The sequence below is a fragment of the Gossypium hirsutum genome, chromosome A05 (assembly GCF_007990345.1).
Source record: "Gossypium hirsutum isolate 1008001.06 chromosome A05, Gossypium_hirsutum_v2.1, whole genome shotgun sequence".
NCBI classification, from domain to species: domain Eukaryota; kingdom Viridiplantae; phylum Streptophyta; class Magnoliopsida; order Malvales; family Malvaceae; genus Gossypium; species Gossypium hirsutum.
Window position 1 is genome coordinate 6,692,621 of NC_053428.1, and position 12,198 is coordinate 6,704,818.

Sequence of the window (12,198 nt, forward strand, 5' to 3'; positions counted from 1 at the left end):
AAAATAACTTGTATTACTACCAAGGTAGTACAGTTATTGGAGCAGTCGCTACAGCTTCCGGTAACAAAGAATTGGACTCAATGCAGTTGTGGCATATGAAGTTGGGACATGCCAACGAAAAATCCTTGCAAATTCTGGCAAAGCAAGGATTGTTGAAAGGTGCAAAGGCTTACAAATTAAAATTTTGCGAGCATTGTGTTCTGGGAAAGCAAAAGAGAGTGAAATTCGGTACTGCTATCCATAATACAAAAGGTATTTTGGAATATGTTCACTCAGATGTGTGGGGGCCTTCCAAGACACCTTCATTGGGAGGAAAACACTACTTTGTTACTTTTGTTGATGACTTTTCCAGAAGAGTTTGGGTGTATACCATGAGAACTAAGGATGAAGTGCTTAGAGTTTTTCTTAAATGGAAAACTATGATCGAAAACCAGACTGGCAAGAAAATCAAGCGGCTTAGGACGGACAATGGAGGGGAATATAAAAGTGATCCGTTCTTCGATGTGTGCCAAGAGTATGGTATTGTTCGACACTTCACAGTTAGGGATACACCACAGCAGAATGGATTGGCAGAGCGTATGAATCAAACATTGCTGGAGAAAGTTCGATGTATGTTGTCCAATGCTGGGTTGGGCAAGCAATTTTGGGCTGAGGCTGTGACATATGCTGGCCATCTTGTTAATCATTTGCCATCATCTGCATTAGAAAGAAAAACTCCTATGGAGGTATGGTCTGGAAAACCGGCTACAGATTATGATTCCTTACATGTGTTTGGATCCACTGCATATTACCATGTGAAGGAGTCAAAGTTAGATCCGAGGGCAAAGAAAGCTCTCTTTATGGGAATCATTTCTGGAGTGAAGGGATTTCGTCTTTGGTGCTTAAGCACAAAGAAAATGATCTGTAGCAGAGATGTTACCTTTGATGAATCTGCCACATTGAAAAAGGTAGCAGATAAAGATATTCAGACGAGCAATACTCCACAGCAGGTGGAGTGTACTCCAAAACAGGTAGAGTTTGAGCAGATGGGGATTTGCCCAGTTAATAAGTCTAATTCTCTAGCCACAATGGAGGAATTAGAGGTTGAAGAGGTTCTGACCCAAGAACCACTAAGTACACCAGAACCAGTTGCAGTTGCAAGGTCACGGAGAGAAATTCGTAAACCTGCTCGATTTACTGATATGGTGGCCTACGCCCTTCTCGTTGTTGATGATATTCCTATCACTTATCAAGAAGCAATGCAAAGCTTAGAAAGTGATAAATGGAAAAGCGCCATGGATGAAGAAATGCAGTCTCTCCTGAAGAACAATACTTGGGAATTGGCGCAATTACCGAAAGGTAAAAGGGCAATCGGATGCAAGTGGGTATTCGCAAAGAAAGATGGATCTCCTAGCAAGAAGGATATTCGCTACAAGGCAAGATTGGTAGCTAAAGGCTACGCTCAGAAGGAGGGAATTGACTACAATGATGTATTTTCCCCTGTTGTGAAGCATTCCTCCATTAGAATTTTGTTGGCCTTGGTAGCACAGTTGAATTTGGAACTAGCTCAACTTGATGTTAAGACGGCTTTCTTGCATGGTGAGTTAGAAGAGGAGATCTATATGACTCAGCCCGAAGGATACACAGATGCTGGTGGTAGAAATTGGGTTTGTAAGCTGAACAAATCGCTATATGGATTGAAGTAATCCCCGAGGCAGTGGTACAAGCGATTTGATAGCTTTATGAGAAGGCAGAAGTACACAAGAAGCAAATATGACAATTGTGTATATTTGCAGAAGCTGCATGACAGATCTTTCATTTATCTACTCTTGTATGTTGATGATATGTTAATCGCTTCGAAGAGCCAAAATGAGATAGATAAGCTGTAATGGCCCAAATTTGAGGTTATCGGAACAGTGGTTTCGGAACCACAAATCCGATGAGAAAAATTTTATTTTTCTTATATTTTTATGGTCTAAAATTTCACAAAATGATTTTTTGAAAATTTCGTTCGAAAATTTCGACGTTTGGGCACTCAATTTAGTCAAAAGGACTAAATTGTAAAAAGTGAAAAAGTTGAGTTCTACATGTTAGAGGTGTCCAATTGTTATGAAACTTTAAATTGGAGGTCCTTATATGGTAATTATACCATTGGTAATTTGGTAGACAAAAATGGACATGAGATAAGTGAAATAGAAAATTTTTAAGTTAGGGGCAATTTGGTAATCTAGTAATTAAAATGAATTAAAAGGGAAAAAGATGGCAAAAATCATCATCTTCTTCATATGAACGAAATCAGCAAGTGGGAAGCCATAGTTAGGGTTTTCAAGCTTCCAAGCTCCATAGTAAGTGATCCCAAGCCCCGTTTTTAATGTTCTTTACGTTTTTGAGATCCCGGTAGCTTAATTTAGCTTATTCTAGCAATAATTTAACCTAGGGTTTATATTTGGAAAAATACCCATAGGTGAAAAGTGTTTATTTTGATGTTTTATGATAGAATATGAAGCTAGAAATTATGTTAAACAACTTTTGCTAAGCGATTTTAAGTGAAAACGAGTAAAACGACATAATCGGTAAAAATACCTAATGTTCATAAGTACATGTTAGAGTGGGAATTTGATGTTGCCATAGAAGGGAAAAATGTTCAGAATGTTATAAAACATAAGAATAAGAGATGAAGTTTAATTTCCGAGCCTTGGGGCAAAAATGTAATTATGTAAAAGTTTAGGGGCAAAATTGTAATTTTGAAAAAGTTAGAGTCGAGGGCTGTTTTGGTGAATGTGATTATTAAATAAGTTAAATTTACTATTTTAGATCAAGAAGTACGAAACTCGAGGTTAGACAAAGGGAAGAATAAAGTTGAAGACTAAGTTGGTGAATTTGGCTATAATTGGTACCGAGGTAAGTTTACGGTAAATAAATGCAATATTTCAATATTTATTATTAATGCTGTTAATTTCCAGCAATTATGAATTTATTTTATGAATTTATTTGATGATGATCCAAGCATGAAATGATAGAGAATTAAAATTTAAAAGTCTCGTTAATACATAAGGATGGTACTGGATACGAATGTCATGACATTTGGGTAAAGAGATCCCATGTAAGACCATGTCTGGGACATGGCATTGGCATCCTTAAGATCATGAGAGGTCCCCTGTAAGACCATGTCTGGGACATGGCATGGGCACCGAGACGAGAGGTCCCATGTAAGACCATGTCTGGGACATGGCGTTGGCACCGAGATGAGAGGTCCCCTATAAGACCATGTCTGGGACATGGCATGGGCACCATCACGAGAACATCCCATGTAAGACCATGTCTGGGACATGGCTTTGGCATGTTATTATCAGAAGAGACCCGAGTATCCTTATTATTCCAATGTAGCTCAACGGGCTTGTAAACGAATCATGTTCATGAAAGTTCAGTTTAAAGCATAAATGGCAAGCTCAGGTAAGTTGTAAGACTTAAGAACTTATTATACTATCAATTGATGTTCAACGATGCAGCAAGGATTGAGTAAGTTATGCACACAAGTATTCTAAGTAAACAAAGTAAGAGAACTAGTATGAGATTAACTAAAGAGTAAACTAGAGATATAGACATTGAGTTTAATTATTTAAGTTAAATATTGTTATTTATTTGCTAGTAAACTTACTAAGCTTTATGCTTACTTCTTTTATTTCTCTTTCTCTTATAGTATTGCAAAGCTACTTCAAGGATCCTAAAGAAGTCGGAGATCGTCCACACTATCAACTACAACTGCTCGGTATTTTATATCGAAACACGTTTGAGTTATGGCATGTATAGGGATTTAGTTATTTTGTATGTTTGTAATGATGATTTTGCTAATGAGTGATGTGTAAGTATTTGATGATGTATGGTTATTAAAATGATTAAGGATGAAGGTGTTTGTTGTTATGAAAGATTAGGTGATAAATTATGCATGGAAATCATGAAAGGATAGAATTTTGCAAAGAAACAGAATTCAGGCAGCACAGTGACGTGAATTTGAAAAATCACCCAAGATAGTATAAAATGAATTAGAGGGTGAATGATATATGGAATTAAAGCTTGCTGAGTCTATTTTCATGGAAAAATAACGGTGTAGAAAAAGGAAATTTATATTTTAAGATATGTGAATTTTAGTAAGATAGGGTCAGAACTGTTTTTGGAGTCCCCTGTTCTGAGTTTAGAAAATAATTACAAATTGTACAAAAATGGTTATGAGTTGAAATTTACATGCTTAGATTTCTTAATGAGTCTATTTTCTGTAGAAACAAGTAAGAACTTCATATGAAAATCCTACAGTGAGAAAACTTATTTTTAGTGACTAGAGGTCAGGGCAGTCAGGTGGTGAAACAGGGGAGACTTTAACTAATAAACTGTACTAATTTTCTGAACCAAAAATTCTAAAAATTTTATGGTGAGTATATATATGAGTCTAGTTTCAGGGAAAATTTACGGAATTAAATTTCGAGTTCTGTAGCTCAAGTTATAATTAATTTAGTAACTGCTGCGCGATTGGACAGATTTGCTGCGAATAATGAAATAAATTTTCAAACCTAGTTTTTATGCTCCGAATTGGTAAGATAAGCTAAGTAATGCCTCGTGCTCGACTCCGGAAACGGTCTCGGGTAAGGGGTGTTACATAAGCTGAAGGCTCAGTTGAATCAAGAGTTCGAGATGAAAGATCTAGGTGAGGCCAAGAAGATTCTCGGCATGGAGATAAGTAGAGATAGACCGAGAGGCAAGCTCTGTTTAAATCAGAAGCAATATCTGAAAAAGGTATTACAATGTTTTGGTGTAAATGAAAACACAAAACATGTAAGTACCCCACTTGCTTCTCATTTGAAACTTAGTGCTCAATTATCTCCGAAGACTGAAGATGAAAGAGAATATATGGCGAAAGTCCCATATGCTAATGCAGTTGGGAGTTTGATGTCTGCGATGGTGTGTACGAGGCCTGACATTTCACAAGCTGTTGGAGTTGTGAGCAGGTATATGCATGATCCTGGAAAAGGACATTGGCAAGCTGTGAAATGGATTCTACGGTATCTTCGAAAAACCGTAGATGTTGGTTTAATTTTTGAACAGGATGAAGCACTTGGTCAGTTTGTAGGGATATGTTGATTCCGACTTTGCTGGTGATTTAGATAAACGTCGTTCAACTAGGGGTATCTGTTTACTCTTGCGAAAGCCCCAGTGAGTTGGAAGTCTAAACCTTACAGTCTACAGTAGCTGTGTCTACTACAGAGGCAGAATATATGGCAGTTACAGAAGCTGTTAAGGAGGCTATTTGGCTTAATGGATTGTTGAAAGACTTAGGAGTTGTTCAAAGTCACATAAGTTTATATTGTGACAGTCAGAGCGCTATTCATTTAGCGAAAAATCAAGTCTATCATTCAAGAACCAAGCATATCGACGTAAGATATCACTTTGTGCGGGAAGTCTTTGAAAAAGGAAAAATTCTACTTCAGAAGATTCCGACAGCAGATAATCCCGCAGATATGATGACCAAGGTGGTAACAACAATCAAGTTTAATCATTGTTTGAACTTGATTAACATCCTGAGAATTTGAGCACCTTTAGGTGTATGGCGCTCGAGAGCGCATTTGGAGGCACTACAAAAGATAGCTTTATCGAATTTGGGGAGTTGAAGGAAGTATGTGAAGATGTGATTATCCTAATCAAATCTTCAAGGTGGAGATTGTTGAAAAGACAAATAAAAGGGGTGTTGAAAAGTCAAAAAAATGGGAGGTGCAAGTGGCACCGAAAGAAAAAAATGATAGGCAAGTTGTTTAAAGTTGAATGGGATAATTGCAATTTTGGTCCCTAATTTTTAGGCCATTTGCAAGTTAGTCCCTGAACCTCAACTATAAATAGGCCTAACCATTTCTCATTTACACCATCCCAACCAATCTTTCTCTCTTAGTTTTCTCTCTTCTCCCATTTGAGAATTCTTAAGGAATTCTATTTGTTTGTAATATTTTGGAGATAGTAAAGTTATCATCTGGTGTTAGTGCCCGAGGACGTAGGTATAATTTACCGAACCTCGTTAAAACTCTTATGTTCTTTTTGTCCTATTTTTCTTTCAATATTTGAGGGTATAATAGTAGTTTTTAATTGTGCTATTAAATTACGTTAGAAGGAATATTCTGATTAAGGAAAGACTTGGTATTTAAGAGATCCTTGTGATCCACCTCTCTTCCGTGGGAATTGAACTTTGTGTGATTTTTTAGTACAATAATTTACACGCTTCCGACCCTATTGGAACAACACATATACTTGGCTGCCCTCGGATGATACACGATATTCAGCTAGATTTGTGCATGATTGAGAATCAGCTCCCCTTTTTCATTCTCGAAGATTTGTTTAATCTGGCCATTGAATCCGCGTTTTACTGTGACGAATTTTCCATAAAAAACATGGTCCTCAAATTTGGGATATGGGCATGGGGACCTTATGTCAAAGAGGAAAATTTGCAACAAGATTTCTCTCATGTTGAACATGTTGTGGACTTGCTATGGCTTTGTTTTCAACCCACATCCTTTTCTTTCAAAACTGAAATAAAAAACTTCAAGATTCCCAGTGCAATGGAGCTCCAACAAGCAGGAGTCAAACTTAGACCAGGGTCGAGTAAAAACTTGTTCGACATAAGATTCAACAATGGGGTTTTGGAAATTCCGCAGTTGCTTGTAATGGACCGAACCAAAGTTATATTCAGAAATCTCATGGCGTACGAGCAACATTACTGTTCCAGAAACTATGTAACCGACTATGTGACACTGATCAGTTTCCTTGTCAAGTCTCCGAGGGATGCACAACTGCTTATTAAAAATGGAATCATTGAAAATTTTTTGAAGGATAGTGAAGAAGTTTCGACCCTCTTTAAGGGCCTTGTTGAAGAGGTTCGAGTCAGTAGGAAAAACTTTGAGCTTGCTCGTGTGGTTGAAGATATGAGAGCATACTGTAAATCTCGATGGCATAGGTGGAATGCGACCTTGAAACAAGATTACTTCAACTCTCCATGGCGCAGCCTGTCTATTATAGCAGCTACTCTTCTCCTACTACTAACTCTTGTACAAACTGTTTGTGCGGTTATTCAAGTCATCTAGACTAGCTTATTTGTTATTCCCTTTCAATTCAGAGGTTTTAAAGTACTCAAATTACACAAAATCAAATAAATGAAAAAGAGGTTACTTTCTGAAACTTAATTCATCCAACAAATTTGAATTTTAATACAACATCTGCAATCCATGTGTCTATTTTCTGCCAAAGGAAAAAAGGTTAAATCACATTGAGCAATCACAGCTTCAATTCCTTCCATTGGAACCATCTGAAATGATGGGTAATGTTTATATACATGAGTGACCAGTCATTGGTACCATATTGACTTGATGATTCTAGAGAAAGGATGCCTAATTCTAATAAAAGAGAAGAAAGAAAAGGAGAAAAGAAATCAGATAGAATTGGGTCCCTCAGCCAATCTTCTCAGTGTTTGTATCATCAGAAGGCCAAACCACAGTCTCGATGAGCCGCTCCCGCATCAGTTCCAAGTTCTCGTCCGAGATCTCTTTGTATATTTGAGCATGATCACATTTCTATACCAACATAACAGACATTTGTTCAACTGTTTAATTTTCTGCATCCAATGCTATACTAAGAAAATTTTCATTACCTTAATCCATTTCCCATACAAATGAAGTCTTGTTATCATTACTCTTTCAGCAAGCTCTTGCCTCTCCTGTCATTGCCAAATATGAATACCCTTATTTCTTTCCTTTTTTTTTTTTTAAGAATACTTTGCGTCAAATTCAAAATTCTACATTAGGTTAGCTGGTTGATATTATACATGTTATATAATTCAAGTTCTGTCACTCAGAAGAATCAAGAAAATTTTCTTGACCTCCAAGTGTTGGTGAAACAGAAAACATAAAGCAGAGAAGACTATTTAAAATCACCTTGCCAAGGATGCGTAAGAAACGCTTGCCTTCACTGGGCTTATTTGCTGCTACAAACCTGCCAAAACCACAACAATTTAATTCCACAGCTTTCTATACGTCCACTTTCTGTTACTATTGTCTTCTACCTGATAATATGCTTTCGGAAAATGATTCAACAAACAGACAAGTACGAGGTTTCGGGCCGGATTCGTTTCCAATTTAAAGGGCTTAGAATCATTTTCAAACCCCCATAAGATTATTCAAACTCCGCTGATAGAAGTTCATAATATGGGGTACTTTTCTTAATTTCTCTTTATATATTTGGAATACCATGCCCTTGTGCTCATGTCCAAATGTGTACAATTACAGAACATAGGTGTTGAACACAAGTAGCAAAGAAAAATGAATAATCCGGATAATATAGGTTACTTCTTATAATATAGATGGGGCAAAAACACAAAGCAACAGGGAAATCAGAAACAGAACAAACAAAACTATATTTGTATAAAACAGTGGCCACCAGATATGCTACTTACTGATAGAACCATGTATATTGTGGTGGATTCATCTCATAGAGCTGATTAAGAACAGTCCTCACTGCTTTGTATGTGAAATAGTTGAGCAATTGCTGCAAATAGAAGAAAAAAAAGTCACCTATTTTAATACAACTTAAATTATCACAAGGGCTAAAACTTGGGTTTGTTGATTGCCTAAAAGATAGCTCCAAACATCTTAATTACCGTTTTAACATCCGAAAAAGTATCTTCATATTGCCCTCCTAAGTTGTCGACCACCGCAAGCTTCCGGTCTTTACGCTGCTTCCTTGAATTCTTACTCATGATACCTGGAATCACCTTGGAAGACAACCTCGAATCATGCCATGAATCTACAAAAGAACTGCTTAACTCCAAACACCCAGGCCTTGCCATCGCATGCTTTCTTTTCATTGAATGCCTCCTTTGCATCACCAACTCCGCACCGGTTTTCAGGTTCATGTTGGTGGATGGCAATGCATCCAAGCACAAACAAGGACCAGCTTGAGAGTCCATAACTGATGAACCCACCATTGATATAGCCCCCACCATCTTTTTTTTCTTGCTGGCCTGAGCTTAAACGAACAACAGTTGGCAACTTGGCTGAAAAAGTTTTTGCTCTCGTTTTTATTTGTATGAACTTGAAACCCAAGAGAACAAAGGATACCAACTAAACAGAATTAAAGAGTATGGTATGGTATGGTATAGTTGGTATCCAAGAAAATGGAGTTTGAAGATGGGAAGTCAAAGATTCATGAACAGGAAGAGATGAAAAAGGAATAGGGAGGCAAAGGCCACGTGTGAAGAATGTGGTGTATTTGCAAGGGCAGGTGAAAGCTTAACCAAACGTAGATTTTGAGGTCCAAAATTGTCCAGGCCAGTATGGTTGGGAAAAAAATAAAACCAAAAAGGCTTTTAAAAAGGCAAAATCAAAGATAGGTTGCATGGGTTTGATTATTCGTTAAGTCCAACAGGGAAGCACCACCTGGACGGTTGCCTAAATTTGGTGGCTCCCTTTGTTCTTTGCCATATGTTTGAATCTAATCTAGTTGCGGGGTGTCTGTCTAAACGTGTTAAATTCATCAAGCACAGTTTTCTTTCTTTTTTTCAACTTAATGTTTCAAATTTAAACGCAATGCGGCTGCATGTGTTATGTTTACAATTTCAATTACTTCAAAACCGCAAAAACAGTATTCAAATTTGACACCATAGCTTGTTAACTACTTTTAGTCACCTTATTTGTCTTATCTGGATTCTTCAATTCAAATAGATTCACTTTCTTATCATTTTAATTTATTCTGTTAAAATTATTAGTCAGACATTTTAAAAAGAAATTATTTAGATTTTATTTTAATTTTTTTATATTTTTAATATATTTCAAACATTAAAAAAGTTAAGACTCAAATTAAGGGTGAAACGAATCTTTTTTAAAAGGTCCGCAAATGTAAATTTATTATTGTATTAACACATGCAACTTTTTAATTTTAAGTCAAAGAAGTTTTGGCATTATTTGGTTAAAGTGGGGGGTTTTGGATCTAGGTTTGAGTTACACCTTTTGTAATTATAATGTATGTTGTCTTCACTTTCAACATTTGCATATGTCATGGTTTTTTGTCTACTGCAGATGTTATAATGGGTTTGATTATAAGTTATTTTTGTTATGCCTTGACTTGAATAAAGTAGTGATTAAAGTTCTTATCAAACATTTGTTTGGTACGGGTTCAAATCGTATTATCCCTATTCCCTACCCTTAATGTTGTCTAAAAAAATCCTTTAAAAAATCTTTTTTAATTTTAAAAGGACTAAACTTAAAATTTCACCATTTTAGGGTCTTAGAGTAGAATAATAATAATTTTTTATTCAAATTCCGCTTATCTACACCGCTACTCTCTACTCTGATTATAATTAATTAATCCAATTTATTTAGTTATGTTAAATCAAGAAAGAATAACAATATATTCGACGAAAATCATTAACTCCAGTAGTAGAGTGGAATACATCATCAGGTTGGAACATATCTGGACTTTAAAAATATTAAAATTTCTGCGAAACTAGTTCACTTACCATTTTTTTATAATTGAAATCATGTAAATGCCCAGTAATAAAATATATAGTAGAGTGTGAGTTGTATAAAAAATTGTATTCGAGTCCTCCATCATCCAAAGGGAAGAAAAGGAGAATTTCTGAGAATGCAACGTGGAATTTAGGAAAGGATTGGGTGCAATTCGGTGGGGGGAGGGACAAGTGATTGGGGTGGGAGCTGGGAAGGGTCAAATATTGGTATGGAGTAACCAACCGTATGAGGTGTTAGGCCTTTGGAGAGTTGAATGGATGAAGCCTTGGGAGATAGGCAAGGAAAAATCAAATTTCAGGATCCAATACAAATGAAATCGACAAGAGACTGATTTGAGGGTGGTGTTTTGGGAGCTCACGGTAATTGGGCTTGGAGTTTTTGCGGATAAGGTGGGGTTTGTTTATCTTCAATTATCTAGATTTTCGTTGATGGATTCTTATCAGAAATCTTTAATGGTAGTTGAGTTGAGAGTGGTTTGATTTCCAACCCTGAATGACATTGAAAAAATAGTGATTTCATTCATTACTGAAAATAAAAAACGTGTTACAAAGTACGGAATTGTGAATGATGATAGTAAATTGGAGTGTAAAACGGTTTTAGGTTATAGATGGATACGTGTTACAATTTCTTGTTGTAGCGGGGTAAACTTTTTTTTTTCCGATTCAACCGTCCCTATTTAAAATAGTTAAAATAAATAATTAATAATAACTTAAATATATTAAAAATATTAAAAATTAATAAAAAATTGTTTTAAATAGTGAATGAAGCTGATGTCTGACACTTATATATTATGAATTTAAAAAACCAAAGATAAATTAAAATATAATGAAAAATCTAAAAACTTTTTGTTAAAAAGGCTTATGGTTTATTCAGATATTTAACCAATTTACTTATTTTTTTAATAATTCAAAATGATTCTAAATATTTCTGGCTATCCATATTGATCAAAGAGGATCAGCCAAAGTAAGCTGGAGATGTTGTATATTTGAGAAATAAAATATTATTTAGCTTTCAAAAGAAATCAATTTTTTTTAAAGGAAAATTCATTAGTTCATTCCATGAATGAGATTATATAATTCAGGGAAAAAACAACAAAAATTTATTGCAGGTAGTGAAGGACAAGTTCCATCAACACAACAAAAGCTTCAACCTCAAAATCAATAGAACATTATGACACATTAACAATTGTCTTTGTCACAACTCAAGTATGACATATCTGTAGTAATTGCAAGTGTCACATCTCAAGAGTGAGCAAGGCCTCATCAAGTTTGGAATGAGCCGAGCATGAAAAAATTGAGTCACAAGGTTCTTGGAGTGCCTCGGAAGACTCTAGAAGTCTAAAGAAGGGACCAGGTCCATGTAGAATATTTTGAAAGTTCTAGAGTACTCCACCATTATATAACATTTAATGAGTTAGGTGATATGGATTTAAAATTAGATCTTAACAGTCAATTAGGATTAATTGTAATCGTTAGATTGTTTGGGGCTTGCCTATATAAAGGAGAGACTCCCCTCCCTCATTTGGTACCCAAGCTAACTTATTTAAGTAATAGAGACACTTTCACATTCTCCCAACTCTCTCTTGCATTCTTCTCTTGTGCTATATAAGTTCCCTTGTTTACTTGCTTAGGTTAAATATGCCAAGCCTCTCTCAAGTGATTATTGA

General features: G+C 35.8%; 2 protein-coding genes across 2 annotated transcripts; one reads left to right on the top strand and one right to left on the bottom strand.

Moving 5' to 3' along the window:
• The first annotated feature begins 6,187 nt into the window (after positions 1-6,187).
• LOC107960856 (UPF0481 protein At3g47200) lies at positions 6,188-7,162 on the top strand. The gene has a single exon (XM_016897118.2). The coding sequence runs from the start codon at positions 6,282-6,284 to the stop codon at positions 7,095-7,097; it is 816 nt and encodes a 271-aa protein (XP_016752607.2). The 5' UTR covers positions 6,188-6,281; the 3' UTR covers positions 7,098-7,162.
• Positions 7,163-7,279: 117 nt separating this feature from the next.
• On the bottom strand, positions 7,280-9,467 carry LOC107959304 (chaperonin-like RbcX protein 2, chloroplastic). The gene is made up of 5 exons (XM_016895328.2): positions 8,666-9,467; positions 8,462-8,553; positions 7,944-8,001; positions 7,661-7,726; positions 7,280-7,583 (listed from the first exon to the last, which is right to left on the bottom strand). Exons 1-5 carry the CDS (start codon positions 9,008-9,010, stop codon positions 7,461-7,463), a joined length of 684 nt encoding a protein of 227 aa, XP_016750817.1. The 5' UTR covers positions 9,011-9,467; the 3' UTR covers positions 7,280-7,460.
• Positions 9,468-12,198: the final 2,731 nt, after the last annotated feature.

Coding starts and splice junctions, on each gene's coding strand:
- LOC107960856 (XM_016897118.2), top strand. CDS start 6,282: ATGATACACGATATTCAGCTAGATTTGTGCATGATTGAGAATCAGCTC.
- LOC107959304 (XM_016895328.2), bottom strand. CDS start 9,010: ATGGTGGGGGCTATATCAATGGTGGGTTCATCAGTTATGGACTCTCAA. Junction 8,554..8,665: donor CTTTTTCGGATGTTAAAACG/GTAATTAAGATG, acceptor TTCTATTTGCAG/CAATTGCTCAACTATTTCAC. Junction 7,727..7,943: donor TCTTACGCATCCTTGGCAAG/GTGATTTTAAAT, acceptor TGGCAATGACAG/GAGAGGCAAGAGCTTGCTGA.